Source organism: Hippoglossus stenolepis, chromosome 12 (genome assembly GCF_022539355.2).
Source record: "Hippoglossus stenolepis isolate QCI-W04-F060 chromosome 12, HSTE1.2, whole genome shotgun sequence".
In the NCBI taxonomy this organism is placed as follows: domain Eukaryota; kingdom Metazoa; phylum Chordata; class Actinopteri; order Pleuronectiformes; family Pleuronectidae; genus Hippoglossus; species Hippoglossus stenolepis.
Window position 1 is genome coordinate 19623993 of NC_061494.1, and position 15698 is coordinate 19639690.

The window sequence follows — 15698 nt, forward strand, 5'->3', positions numbered from 1 at the left end:
GTTTTTTTAAAAAAGCTTACACCCCTATGAAAACACATTGAAATTCTACAGATCCAAATTGCACACAGTCAGATATCAGTCTCCTAAATATGCCAGGTTTTCTTTTCCGTCAAGGTCAGTTAATTATTCCCTAGAAAATTGGTGAAAATGTCCACAAAAAACCACCCTGTCTTGCAAGGTTAGAAAAAGGGATAAAAATCTGCCTCTTTATCCAGATCGGAAACAAACTTTCTTGGATCCATTCTTGGCCGATGCTCCATCCTTCCAACGAGTTTTGGGGAAATCGACAAACAAACAAACTCCTTGGCGGAAATAATAATAGGAAAAAATGGACAATCACCACATCACCTGTCTGTTCTCAAACTCTGTAGAGCTGATAGTGTTCCACATCACTTGAAGAGGAGCTGAACATGTCAATCCTTCAAAACAAAGCAGAGAGCAGATTTAAAAGAACTGAGAAGGTTGGCAGAGACGATCACTGTTTAAAACATCATTGGAGGATATAAACATCCACCCACTCTGGCCTCTGTCTGAGAGATGGTAACAGTGAGTGTGTGTGTGTGTTTGTGTGTGTGAATCTGGCACTGTGCCATCCACCTTGCGTACCATTTAAAGATGGACCCTGGAGAGGTTCTTAAAAGAGCCGACGAGCACTCTCTCTCTCTGAATCTCTGATATTTTTTTTTTTTGCAAGTCACTCAAGGCTATGTTTGCTTGTTGGAACATTGGATGTAATTAACTGTAAACGACCAAAAGTTTTCTTAAAAGCGCTGACATGGGAAAAGATGCAAAAATGTTTGTAAATGTTTGCTTAGAAAATGAGTCAGGCGGGATTCACAGTTTTCGAGTTATTGATTTAGTGATCGTACAGTCGACTAGGCTATATATAAAAGATGGACGACAGGAAAGTCCTCTGGTGGCTGTTTGCAATATAGGTCATAAACCCCGCCTCCTCCATGTTAGTGGATGGGACATGGATGAAACCAAAAAGTCAAAGTACATGTTAAATTTCTCTCAAAGACGGTTTCTCTTATTTTTGGTTCTTATCACACTAATGTATGTTCAAGTGATATTTTAGCTTCTTTTGTCCAACAGGAGGAAAAGGAGATCTTTATTTACAGTCTTTTACAATCAGCCACCACAGAAATACATTGTTTAAAGGGTGAGTTCACCCAAATTACAGACATTTAACAGTTTCCGATTAATATGCACTAGTTTTTCCAGGATTCCTCGGTACAGTAGAGGTAAAGAAGTATGTTTATGGCGCTCACATTATTCACAAACGCTGGTATAGCTTTTACTTTTCTCTTCTATTTATTTGTGGCCATACTATTTAAACCGAGTATTTCTAAGCAGTTACTGTGAGGCAGACTCCTTCCTGTAATCGAAGGTGTATCGATCCAGAACTGTAGCTCCAGTGTCAGGTAACATCATCCCTCGTGCACGCTTTGAGTCTGACCTCTTCATGTATCTGCCATTATGCTCATACACATCTGGCCATATGTGAACGAAGCACAAAAACTGGAAATATGAGAAGCTCGCAGTGCTCGAGTCTCCTACAGTTAAGACCTTCATCTGTACTTGCTTTCATTCCAGTTCGTCTGGCATAAGGTCCAACAGATGACGGACAGTTTGGATTTAACCTGTGTGTTTGCAGCGTTTGCTTTTGTTCACTGCCCGGGGTTCTTCAACAGTAGAGGAGGTGAAGATCATTTTTCCAGTCAAGTCTGTGGACGCGAGCCAGTTGCCTTATGGTCAGCAGTTCATTCACTTTAACCTTCATACTGCTTCTGCAGCAGCGTGAGACACAGAGCACTGAGGGCGTAAGAGCTGGTAGAGGATATAATAATATAAAACATTATTCCCATGTCAGACGTTCAGCTCAGAGCGACGGTGAAGAGGACAATCCGCTCGTCCACTGGGACACTCTTGACAGACTGGTAGATTAATTCCCACCTACAGGCATGAATGTTAGTAGCTCTACCAGCAACACACCAACATAACCAAAGCTTTAGTGTGTGTGTGGCTCACCGAGGTCGATGGTGTGTGATGTGGTGTTATTCTCTCTGGATAAGTCGAGCTGACTGTGCTAATCATCCTCTGTGTTCAAGGATAATTAGTGTTGACTCTTCTGGTGCCGTTCAGAGGGATCAGGATGCATTCATTATTGTTTGTTACACAAATAGCTGGGGCGTTTCCCATTAGCTGTGTCACGTCTCCGGTACATCAGCAGCTCACTATATTGAAAACATGAGTGAGGAGTGGACACCCTGACACTCTAACTTACTTATTGTGTTATTGACTTTAAGGCTTAGGGTTTGATTCAAGACTTGAATGTAATGAAATTAAATACATAATAGTGTTATTCTCATAGAAGATGCACTGGTTACCTTTTAAAAATGGAAGCAAGAGGTTGTTGTAAATGTCGGTTTTACCTAATATGTGCACATATAGCAACTACAGCATGATTCATAGTTTAATGGTTTATGTTTGGTTAAGTTTAGATAAAGACAGAGGTCTTGCTTACGTGCTCAAAAGCACAAAACAAAACTTTACTTCGTTAAGTCTTAAACAGCATTACGGTAAGAAAGCACATCTCATCACCACCACAAACATGTAAATGAGCTGATGTTGCACGTCAGACTGTAAAATGAAGGTGAGATGACTTGAACCTGCTATTGTAAGTGTTTAAGGTGTTATAATCAAAGGAGAAGATGCTAAGTTATAGTTATCCTAGTTGAAGAATCCTTGAACTGGCATCAGTTCATAACCATGCATCACATATTTTTAGATGTGGTAAATTCACACATGCAAAACTAAAGGTCTGATTGCATTTTGATTGATGTGCTGTATTCATGTGCTTGTTGAGATTTCTGACGGTAGATTTGTCTTCATGGAAAGACACAAGCGATACAGAGCTTAGCAGAACACTTCTCTGCCGTCTTTGCCACGTCTACAAATCTCCGAGGAAATATTTGTCAAGAAGCACAAACACTTTCCCACCTTCTGTCAGTGAGAATAGATCAGGCAATTTCGCAGCCACAGGATTTATTTTGGCTGATGAGTTTCTGTTTTTTTTCTTTCACACATGAGGAATGAGCCCAGATCCCATTCTGGTGTAACGACCTGTGAGGAGGGCAGAGTAACATTAAAACAAAACAATGCTGTCATCGATATTTTATAGCTGAAGCTGCGGAACATTGAATTTTTGTGCACACAGCAACATTTAGAAACAAAAATAATAATTACAACATTCACCTGCTGTGTAAGCTGATGAATATTTAACTTTTAAACGTAGTAGTGTTCACACACATGGGATCAATTATACAATAAATATATTGATTTTCTAAATAATAAACTGTTGTTATTATATAAAAACACAATTTTAATATTTTAACCATAACTTTTAAAACAAAAAAGGTTCTATTTTAACATATTTCTTATTTATTTCTTCATTTCTTATTTTGAATGTGTTTCCATGCCTGTGTAAAGCACTAAGAATTGCCGATTCTCTAAATAACCTTACCTCTTTTCTTTCTTCTCATTCCTTGTGTGTACTTAATATGAAATCATGAACATGCAAGGTCATACGTGGACCTTCCATATGTTTGCGTTGAATTCCCACCTGTATCATGTTATGACCTGCTGAGCTGTGCATTAAATCAGAGGACAGGTCACCTATAGAGCATGCAGCGAGCTCATAGGAGCCAAGGTTGGGGCACTTTGGCAATGTTTTTACAGTATAGTGTTGAAGAGTAGAAAATAAACCGTGGAAATCAATCTTGCCTCTCCTCTCTTTCTTGCAGTCTCAGCAGAAGTGCATCGTGATTTTTGCCTTGGTCTGCTGCTTCGCCGTGCTGGTGGCGTTGATTTTCTCAGCCGTGGACATTTGGGGCGAAGACGAAGACGGGATCACGGAGGAGAACTGTAGCAGGAACTGCAGGTGAGACATGCAGCATCCAACACGTACAATTCATAGTCCGTGGATCCTTCATCACAAGTTACGGCCTTTAGGTGAGAAGTTTGTGAACAGTCTGGTTTGAAGTGACAGAGAAAGCAAAGAAAGTAACATTTCCTGTCATGTCTCTTCTTTTAATCATGGACTAACCCCTAAAATTGATCTCCTGATCCCTATTGGCAGTCCAGACCTCTGAGTAAACCATTGTGTTATATCTCATATTCGATGTTATTTTGGTTTTGCTGATTCAAAATTATTCAAAATGTAAGTTTATGCAATCTGTGCTCTTATAGCTTATAAGAATGAAAAACATAGTTACCTCTGCCAAAGTGGTTATGTTTGTTGATTGGTTGGTTTGTAAGTAAGATTACACACAAAAAATGAACAAATTCCAAAATTGGTGAAAGTGTGGGTCAGAGAAGAAGACATTCAATTTTGGTGCAGATCTTTATCAAGGGGCGGATCCAACATTGTTTGATATATCATCACTTTCACTTTTTTCTCCCAGGGAATAATTCATAGATCTTGATTAAGAATATCAGGCGTATTCAGGGAACAGATTTCTACGAGAGTGTGGAAATTGGTGCAGCTTGATTGAATCTAAGGGGGCTGTTGGGCCTTGGCAGAGGTCTGGGCTCTATGAGTGCCATTCTGATTTGATTTGCCTTGGCCCTGCTGTGTTCCACCAGCTTGTATTGCAGGAAACAATTTGTTAGTTCAGTTTTGAATATCAAGCAATCCCAGTGTAATGTTGCAACCCAGCACCCACAGGCACCAGATAAAAACTGCAGACTTTTTAAACAAAGCTTGCATTACATTTACAGGGCATGCGGAGGTAAAATAATGTGGCAACGCCAAAATATGACAAATCTGTTCCTTTCTCTGCCTCATTACTGTAGCTCCCCCACTGTCTGGAGTGATTACCAGGCTGTTTTCAAAGTTTCTTTCTACCAGAAACCTGCAAGTTGCCACAGTCTATCAATGTGGAATCTCCCGAGAAATTAAAGAGCTGTGCAGAAAAACACTGTCTTGGTGGCCCAGAGTGAAACTGGTTGATCAGCAGACGTTTGGCTGATGCGGCAATCTGCCTTCTCTGTCACCACTTCCGACTGGTTCCCCTCTTATCATTCAAGTTTCTATTCCTCCTGGAATTACCTCTCTCTTTCCTTTTCATTATGTCGGAGCCCAAAACTCTCTCCTCTTCCCCAAATGAGTCATTTAACAGCCTTGCACAGAACTCAGTCAAGCATCCTTCTCTTTCACTGAAAGTTGAAAGTGTGATCCCAACTTGTAAAGCTGCATTGGCCTCCTCCGAAGGACCCCTGGAGCCTGGGCTGGGGGGGGAGAATGAGATATAAATGCGAGACGAGGGGGGGTGGGGGGGTGAGGGTGAACCTAATCAAAGGGGAAGAAGAGGAGGATCTGGGGGGTTGGAATGAGTGAGAGATGAATAGATTCATCTGCTGTTATTGGCTTTCTGTCAAGGATGACGGGGTTCGTCAGCTCCGGACTTGACTCCAAACAAATTTACAGTGTGTGGTCAGATTTCATGATTAGATTATATGATGTGACATGCATCTTATGAAAGACCTATAAATCATGCAAGTGTAACATAATTAATGATTTTATTCCGTATTTTGCTCAAAGCGTGTTCCACTGCAAAACAGGAAAAGTGATGGATGACCATGAGACACGTTTATAATAAGGTGCGGCGAGCCTCGCTCTTGCTCACTTGATTTCCTAAAGGTGTTTAAGTCATTATGGAAAATGTGTCATTTCTTCCACCAAGTGTGAAAAATGATCCAGTGATTAGGTTAAAATGAAATCCAGGACATTTTTTTTAATGAATGATGTAATTACAGGCAGTCGACCTGCTGCTGACTTGATTTGTGACCTTTTCTCTCCTCTCGCAGAAAAAACTGCTCATTCTGAGGCCACATGATGACTCAGCAGCTTTTTTTTTGCCTGTTGTTTTGTTGTGTAGTTAATGTAGGGTGAACTACTTCATATATAATTGCTATAATAATATAACCTCCTTGGTCTTAGTGTGTTTGTTGCATGGTTGTTGGGGGCAGTTATTGCCCTCTTGTCTGATTTGACGCCAGCCTGATATTTCCCCAGTGTACATGTGTAATTGCCTGGTATCAGATGGCCGATAAGCAGGTTAGTATTGATCTGCAGTTGCCCTGCGGAATAGCAGAAACAATGCGTGGAGAACCAGACTTAACTCAACCGTGAAATTTGTTTGGCTTTTAGCACCGCCTGAGCAGTCGGCCGCCTCAGGATCGGATACAGCACCTAACAAATATTACTGAGAGCAAATGTGCTTATCGCTAAAGGATGTTAAAAATGTCAGGGTGGGTCCTCCAGCTCGTTTCCTCCAACAGACGTAGGAAAACAGCTGATTGTAAAGATTATAGGGTCGTATACATTTCATCAGGTGGCAAAGCAGGCAATGGCCAGCCAATGGCAGTTAGTTGGTTTTAATATTTAATACAAACTAATCTTTACGTTATCATAAATTTCCTCTTAATAAACAACCAAGTTACAACCAGAAAACATAAAAAAATTAAGCTGGTGGAACAGGTTAAAGAAAATCACTGCACAAACAATTTCAGACTCCAAAAACCTCATATAAATCTTTTCTAAAGAATAAAAAAAAAAAGATGCCCAGACTGAACAGAGAAAAACTGATCAAGAAGACAAACGAACAAAGCAGAATATGTTAAAGCAAAGATTGTCTTTACGTCTCTCAACTCAACAAGCATGTGGGACAGAGTGACCCTTGGGGACCCGAGGGGCTCAGGCCGGGTCGAGCTATCCACACTCTATTGTGAAATAGAAATCTGTCAATGCAAACGTTTGACCCCCACACGCATGTCCCCAAACGCCCAGAGCAGGAAATGTGAAGGACAACCATTGTAATAACTGAACAATCAGTCGTATAAAAGAGGTTAGAAAGTGGTTCAAGTTTCAGATTAATGGATTGAAATTCATTTTCTAAGTGTGGTTCCCATGACGTCAGTTTGAATCTGGACTTTTACCTATAAAGTGAGTTGCACACAGGAAGCAGACCTGCAGCTGCTCCTGTGTTACACATATTAAGGATCTGGTTGCTGCACACTCGGAGCTCCGGGCAGCTTATGAGAGGCTGGATGATAAATCAGGTGTCAGGGGCTGAATCTGCCACAAGGATTTTTCAACATGATCCCATGCTGTTACTCTACGAGCTACAACAGCAACACAAGCATTTGGTGGTAATTGGCATAACGACGCCAGATTACACTGACATGCTTTAGTGATTCATATACAGCAGTTATTGTTTATTTATTATGTAAACTCCTGGGGTCCCAGTCAGACCCATTAGTTGGCTGATAGTTACAACAGACAGGATCAGCAGAGGACAACACAGACTGCATAAATCAATAGAAACAACCACTGCATCCCTGATTTCTCATCTTTTAGTAACAAGGCTCGTCTGACTGCTGGAACTACTCAGAATCACCATTCATCACAGTAAAGCCATTAGAGCCGAACCGACAGGAATTCTTTCACAATAAGATTACCGCCCCTCCTCTTCAGTCTGTTTTCCATCCATCCTTGTTCTTCACGCACTGTAGCTGCCCTAGTTTTTGCTGTCTTTTAAGAACAAAGGATCTACACTGTGCGTGAATGATAATCCTCTCTATAATTTAATTTCCGCTCACCGTGTTGGTTTCCTTGCGTCTTTTCTCGGCGTACAATCTTCGAGCCAAACAGAGGATTACCTGCGATTCTCCCAAACTTTACTGGCATTTACTCGAGCAGAAATTTGCATGTTATCCTCACGGAGGGTGCGAGTCCTACAGTTTGACCCTTGGCCACTTTCCAAAACCTGACCGAGCTCTACTTTATCCAAGGAATATTGTACAGCTGGCAACCTGCCTCTCGATGTGATGCCAGGACATTATCACCTGCCGCACATGCTCCCGCCGGTGTGCCCTTGAGTGAAGCGCTTGCTAGACCCTGAGCTGTCACACCTTGCCTGACCCTGTGCTCCAACTGGTCGGGAGAGCTATGATCTATTTGGTATTACCAAGTCCTAACCGGGGAGTTCACCAAGGGAGACGGACTATGTTTTATAGCCAGAAGTTAATGGGGGGAAATGATCCTTGTTTCTCAGGTGGTGATGTAGGCTATTGAATATGTGATTGCAGTTATTTCTGTCTTTACCAATGACGTCGACTTTACGGTGAGCTCTCAAAGTTTTTAACCTGTGAAAAGATTTGATCAGTTGGCGACAAGCAACAGTCAATACACACAATTTCTTTCTTCGTGTCCTATGGTCGTCTCATCAGAACTATTGGCTACACTGCGGCTTCCTCCCACAGTCCAGAGACATGTAGCCTGGTTTAACTGGAGACTGTAGTACATTTCCCAGGGGTGTGAAAGTGAGGCTGGGACCGAAGTGGTATAAATAATGGATGGAGGATCGGAGACATGATTCCAAATTAATGATCTTACCTTGTCTTCTGCTAGATGTGTAAATAGGGAGCTTTATGGGGTAAGGAGCCAGTCAGACTGTCCTGAAAAGAGAGACACATTTTCAGTTTTTTATTTTAGGGGTTGAAGCTTCCTTTCTTTTTATAGATTAAAGAAATAAATCATGTCACTTGACAGGTTTTATCAGGTTTGCAGCACATGACTTCATCTCGTGACCAACCAGCAAATCTAATTGACCTTTCAGTCATGATGACATCATGTCCATGTCTGCTGTGATGATATTAATGGTTGTGCTGGTATTGTGATGATTAGATTTCAATAATTCCATGTTTATATATTAATATAAAGATGTCGTTTGGCGTATCCACTGATTCACTGCTCCAATTCACACTTTCAGAATGATCTGCAGCACCGTATGGATCATCTGTCAGAGGCACCTGTAAAGTCCGTGTGCAGCATATTTACCATAACATGTCTTACTATAATTCACCCCCCCCTCACATGGAAACAAATAAATTCAGGAGCAGGATTGGTTTTGTCACTTTCTTGGAAACTTAATCGAGCACAGAGGTGCCGCGGAATTTATGTCTGAGCTGGTCACACAGGCTGATACCCCCCACCCCCGCACACACACCCCCGACCCCTTTATATTTCTCTCTTAAAATCCAGTTGGCAGAATCAATTTGTACGAGCCTGAGACAGAAAGAATGCGGTGAGCGTTGGAGCTTGATAAAAGCCTGGACGGTTCTGTATGACTGCAGATCTGGGGGGGGTGGGGGGGCAGCCTGGGGTAATTCAATTTGTTGACTCCTGTGGTAATGTCCGTGTCATTTTCAGGCGTCCCGGTGGAGTCAAATAGGAGATGGGAATCCATTAGGGAGAGGAGAGAGTTGCAGTTAGCCAGATAACTCGACATTACACACTCGGCAGTAAGCGCAGAGATCTTCACAGGGATGTATACAAACATACATTAAATGCAAAAACAGCTTCCACTGAGTAAATGTTCCACATCATTTGCCATCCAGGTGAGGTTGTACACTTTTATGATAAGCAGATGATCTCAATGATACGGAGATTCTCTACTTCATGCAATCCTAAAGACATAAAGCAGATTTGTGTTACCTATATGTTCATGTATCCCTTTACATTATTCATGTTTTATGGCTGCTCAAACCACAGTATATGACTGCAGACTGCTGATGATGACATTAAAATGCACCGTGTGATAGCAGAGGGAGTAGAAACCAACAAGAATACAGCAAAAAAACACTTGTCCCTTTTCCCTGACTAGGTGAAACTGAATCTACGCTGCTGACATCTCTGAACATCAACCTTCACGTCTTCTCAGGCTTCGCCACTGGCAACCTGTGCGAGATTTAATAACGCAAAGGGCACGGCGCTGTGGAAATCTTGATTCCTCTCATTAAAATAACGATCCAGAGACAGAGTAGGAAAATCGCTTTTAGCTGATTCGAATATCACCATTAACACTCAAGCTCCTAATAATTCTGCTCTACTGCAAACAGATAATTGCTTTGTGACAGACCATGAACCTCACGTTCATTTCTTCAGCATTCTTCCACTAACAAGCCTCTATGGCCTCTCCTAATGATGCTTTTTGTCTTTTTGCATCTTTTTCATGTAACCAGCATGTTAATATGTTTTTCCTCTCGTTTTCTTCTCATTATTTTCCGCAGAGTCATGCTTGTTGAGAACATCCCAGAAGACATCTCCTTTGACAATGGTACAGCCCACGTCCCTCTCTTGGTGGGCCTGTACAATTTATTGGACCGGGCCATCAGGGTCGTGGAGATCGTTTCGCCGCTGTGGCTCCTCAACTCCTCTGATTATGAATCCAGCTTCCAGCCGGCGGCCAGACAGGTAAAACCATAGGAAGCCGACAGATACTATAAATGCTGTACCTGTTTTTTACTGTTTCCTCTCCTGCATCTATGTATGACTTTGCTTCCTCTACATAATCAACAGTTGTGGCTTAGATTATATTGCTAATACTACTAATATTTTATACATCATCATTACTTGTAGCCTATTATAAGACAGCATTAGATTGGTAATGATGTTTAGAAGCATAAGCAGTATTTTACTTTGGTGGATATATAGTGTTAACTGCTGTTTATACTATTGCGGAACTGCTGGAAACGTGCTAAATTTTGCTATGTCATGTATTGCACAAGTTAGCATATCTCAAGTCAATGGTGTAACTTCATCAGCCAGTCACTCAGTCATTTTACCGAGCTGCTACGGTTCCTGTGGTCAAGCCAAAAAGTCAAAGCTTCCCACAATGCAACAGGGAATCAGTTTCATGGACATTAATCTATATTTATGCATGACTGCAACATCACTGATATTATTAATGCTGTTATCATATTGTTGTTGTGTTTGAGACTTTGTTCTGTAGCGTCCCCACAGCTCATCTGTGGTTATTTCAGTATTAAAAGCAAACATGTCTGAGTCGTGAGTGTCGAGGTTTGTCAGATGTGAGCTCTGAGGTTTGGTTTGTTGTTGTGCTGATGTTAAGCTCTGAGAAACTATTGAATATTTACATCGCTGCCCTTTGTAGTTGAGTAGGAGTATAAATTATTGAACTGGGGATATTCATGAAATGTAACTCAACTATCGCTGAGCTTTTTTTCGAGTACAGTCACATTTCAGCACGGATAATGTGACAGAAAAGATTTGATTATCAGTGAGGACGTTAAACAGGTTCCATAATTTAATTGGTCATATTTCGAAAGGTCGTTCAACTACAAGATGTTTTTCTGCTCCAGCCAAGACACAGGATAATGTCAGAGTAACAAAGAATTGACAGCATGATCTATGTGAAAGGCGAGAAATAACCCACACGGTGGGAAATGAGCAACTGCCCTTTTAAAATGGTATTGCCAGTCTGGACTATTTTCAGGCTGATTGAAGCGAACTATTCATTTTGGATGTGTGTTATTGGAAGTTGCCTGGAGGGTTTGACCAGGCTTTGTACACGCGCACACACACACACTGCTTCTGTTTTAAGAAATGGAGAATGTCAGGGCTAATGAAAGCCTGAGGCTGTGGATTGGAACGTAATAGCTCCTTCAGAGGCCTCAGAGCAGGGAAGGGCTAATGGTCTATCAGCCTCCAGCAATCTCTCCACAAACAGTCCCCAAATAAAAAAAAAACACTTCATTGAGGGAGACTGGACCAGAAATGTAATATACTGTAGCCTTTACTGGAAAGGCAAAGTTTAGTGGAGGTGGGGATGCTCTTGTATCAGGCAAGTGCACTGCATGTCTCAAAGGAGTTCACATATCTTAGGAACTGTTGATGTATTGTTAAGGGCCCAGGGAAGTGAAGTATTGATGTGATTTGGACATGCGACACATTCATTATTAATAAACTTTAATAAACCGACGACCAGTGCTCTGTCGCAGCAGCAGCTGGGACTTACCGACATAAGTGACGATGTCAAACGCAACAACAGCACGTTCACGACAACAGTGCGTGAATCTGAAGTGATGTGTTTCCATCAGGGCCGGGCTCTGCTGTCCAGGCTTCAGGGGCTCAAAGCAAAAGGAGTCCAGCTGAAGATCTCCAGCGGGATGATCGACTCGACCGAGCTCAAGACGCTCGCCAAACACAGTCAGTGCCCACTCTCACTGTATTATACATTCTGTGTGTCTGTTGGTTTTCAAACACGCTGCAGCTCAGCTCCGTCTGTTGGGTTTGTTGACTGTCCTCTCTCTCTCTCTCTCTCTCTCTCTCTCTCTCTCTCTCTCTCTCTCTCTCCTCTCTCTCTCTCGCATCTCTCTTTTCATCTGTCTTTCTGTCTGTCTGTCTAACCTCTGTAGTCCTCTCCTCGTCTCTCATGTATCTGACTGTATTTCAGCCTCTGTCTTTGATTTTCTTGCTTATCTCTGCTTCTCTCTCTCTCTCTCTCTCTCTCATGTCTAGATGCTGAGGTCCACTATGTGAACATGACAGCGCTGACCAAAGGTCGCCTCCTCTCCTCGTTCTGGGTGGTCGACAGGAGACATTTCTACATCGGGAGTGCAAGCATGGACTGGAGATCCCTAGCCACTGTATCCAAGACAACCTCACTATTCACAGAAATACATACACTACATAGTGAAGTGCAGATTTTATATAACTGAACATATTCAGAAACAGTTGTGTAAATATAGTTATATATTATAAACTGTACTGACACACACATTTAGAAAAATTGTTACCAACGTAAATCTCAATGTAAAACATGTGTTCTCATTTTGTATAGAGATTTAAGTCAGGGCATGCAAGGTGGTGGCATCCCAAAATAGAAAGTGGCCATTCTTTCATCTCCCTCTTCAAAGGTGGGAATCATTGGTTCATTAAAATGCAGCTCCATCCATCTTCAGACACCCAAAGAAACCAGAGGCCTTGACTTAGGAAGATGAATTGCAGGGAGGCTCAATGAGGCCAACATAACTTATTTGGACCTGGAGTGTTTTATTCTGTACAACCAGAAGTAGTAATTCTAGAATCACTTTTATACATGTAAAGTTCTACATTTCACAATTCAGTATTACTGCCTCTCAAGTCAGAATCCAATTATATCCAAATTACATGGATGTGTTTTAGGCAGCTGGACAATAAGAACATCCATGTTTGAGGTTTTCCTTCAGTCTGTGAAAAGTCCCATTAAGGACAGTATCTTTAGTCTATTCATGTGCATGTTGGTCTGTTTTGAGGGAGATAAAGTAGGTTGTATTAAATTTGACTGACGTAAGTGGGATCTAAACTCAATTAGGGAGAATTTGCTCATAGCGGGGAATGGGAGAGAATGAGAAGGAAATTTTAAAAGGGACAAGTTAAGAAACGCTGCTGAGGGAAAAGACAGAGAGAAGAACCAGTGCATTGTCTTGTCACTAATAGCTGGTGCTGGGATAATTGGATGAGACAACATGCACTTTACATAAGAAGGCATATGTTGTGTATATGTAGGTGAATATTGTCTTTAAGTAAAAGCAGAAAGGTGAAGACACCTGTGTAAGGAAATCTGATGGGAATGTTGATGGAGATGATGGACAGCATTTTTTGCCGATGATGGTGAAAGTAATGGTGACAGTGTTCAGGAGATTTAGATCACGTGAATGCTGGTCGTCTCCGTGCTTATGGTGATCTAACACAATTTGTTTTGCTCTCCAGAGGAAGGAGCTGGGAGTGCTGGTGTACGACTGCAGCTGTCTGGCTCTGGACCTCCACAGAGTGTTCAGTCTCTACTGGGGGCTCCAGTACAGAGACTTCATCCCCTCCTTCTGGTCCAAGCGTCTCTTTGCGCTCTACAACAAGAACGCTCCTCTGGACTTCACTCTCAACAGCACCAAGGCTCAGGCCTTCATCTCTGTGAGTCATAGCATTCAGTTGTGTTAAACATGAATCCAGGAGAAACACTATCATTTTCTAAAAGAGATATCATTCAGTATCACTATTACAAAATTGTTGAAGATTAGAATGGCACTCAGTAGAGCAGATACCTGCACCAAGGCCCACCAGTCCCCTTAAATTCAATCAAGTTGTACCAAATTGTCAGTCCAATATAATTTGCAGCTTTTAAAAAAAAATCATTCATGAATAATTCTCTGAGAAATCGACAAAGGTAGAAAAAGTATTAATTTTTGTATTCATCTCACGTGACTGTGTAACACACTGAAGTGCAGCAGTCATATCAAGTGGAGGCGACAACCAGGTGGGAGAGAACATTATTCACACGCAGCGCCTCTGCAGGACGCGGTCTGTCAGCAACATCTGCTTCCTGGAGATGAGCGATGGCGAAGTCATCGTACCCGCAGCGTACAACCGTTGATTTGATTGTGGCGTCCATCGGTGCAAGATTAATACGATATATAAAAAAACACACGTACAGTTAAACATGGAGGCTTCACTTACACAAAAACACACAAGTGTATAAAACAGAGGAAGACAATTGAATCCTTGTGGTCCTCTATAAAGAATGATAATTAGCTATTATCATAACTAATAAGATAATCAACTTCTCTACTGTCCTTCCTCTTCCTCTTTTTCTTGACAGAGCTCTCCAGATGTTTTCATCCCCAAAGATCGTACCAACGACCTGGAAGCCATTTCCTGGATCATCCAAGAAGCTCGCCATTTCATATACATCTCCATCATTGATTACCTGCCCCTGGTCAGCAGCAACGCCCACAAGTTAGACCACTCTGCCGCTGCACGAGCTGCTTTCTTTGGGATGATTTGACTGGCGTCGATCATCAAAAGCTTGAATGCTTTGCTTTGATTCAAGTGATTAAATTCTGTGTATGCCTTCTGGCTATGTGCCGACATTTGTGTGTGTGTGTCTGTGCCAAGGTACTGGTCTCGTATCGATGGCCTAATCCGGGAGGCTCTGATCCTGAGGAAGGTGCGGGTGCGTCTGCTGATAAGTTGCTGGGAAAAGACTCAACCACTCACTTTCAACTTTATCTGGTCCCTGAGGAGTCTGTGCATGGAGCAGGCCAACTGCTCTCTGGAAGCTGTGAGTACAAGGCCGCTACGTACTATTTACAACTCCGAAGATACACTTCATCAGCGCTCACTGCACAAATGTATGCCTGTGTGTGTGTGTTTGTATGTGTGTGTCTGTGTGTGTAGAAGTACTTCAACCCCAGAGTGCAGAGGGATGGCAGTCTCCAGGGAATAAACCATAACAGGTTTATGGTGACCGACAGAGCCATTTATTTAGGTGAGCTCATCCTCTAGATTTTATTACTGTGTCCCCTCTCACCTCATGCAGATCTAATTTTCAGTCGGCTAGAAGGAGCAGCTCGGCATTTTGGGAGGTAATATTGTTTGTTCAGGGAAAATTAGATGAGGTTGATGCCACACTGATTTCCCTGTTCAGATAGAGCTCGGATGAAATTAGACCTAGCTCAGCATTACTGGGGGCAGCTGGAAACAGCTTGTAGCTCTCACCAAAGCAAAAACAAACAACTACCAGCACCTCAAATGTGTTTATTTTCTTAATTGCTTACTCTGCCAGTACTAAAGGAAGTTAATTCATATCTGTTCCAGTGCAGTGCCTGTTCTAAACCGGTCTGTTTGGAACGGGCTGTTGGCTTGTCCCAATCCCAGTCGCCGCTACTACAGAGCGCCGGTCACCTCTTCATTCAAAGTTTATTAATATAAAACATTCCACGTGTCTAAATAGCACCAAATTCAACACTTCACTTCCTTGGCCCCGTAACAACACATGTCCCGTGTGAAGCCG

General features: G+C 42.1%; 1 protein-coding gene across 2 annotated transcripts in view; it reads left to right on the top strand.

Moving 5' to 3' along the window:
- Nucleotides 1–15698, top strand: part of LOC118119351 (inactive phospholipase D5) — a 44833-nt gene that overhangs the window by 24535 nt on the left and 4600 nt on the right. For both annotated transcript variants that reach the window (XM_035173240.2, XM_047342444.1), the window contains exons 2-9: nt 3807–3943; nt 10138–10321; nt 11968–12076; nt 12389–12516; nt 13622–13819; nt 14505–14641; nt 14801–14966; nt 15083–15173. In XM_035173240.2, coding sequence (XP_035029131.1) covers nt 3807–3943; nt 10138–10321; nt 11968–12076; nt 12389–12516; nt 13622–13819; nt 14505–14641; nt 14801–14966; nt 15083–15173 — 1150 coding nt within the window. The remainder of the gene's footprint in view (nt 1–3806; nt 3944–10137; nt 10322–11967; nt 12077–12388; nt 12517–13621; nt 13820–14504; nt 14642–14800; nt 14967–15082; nt 15174–15698) is intronic.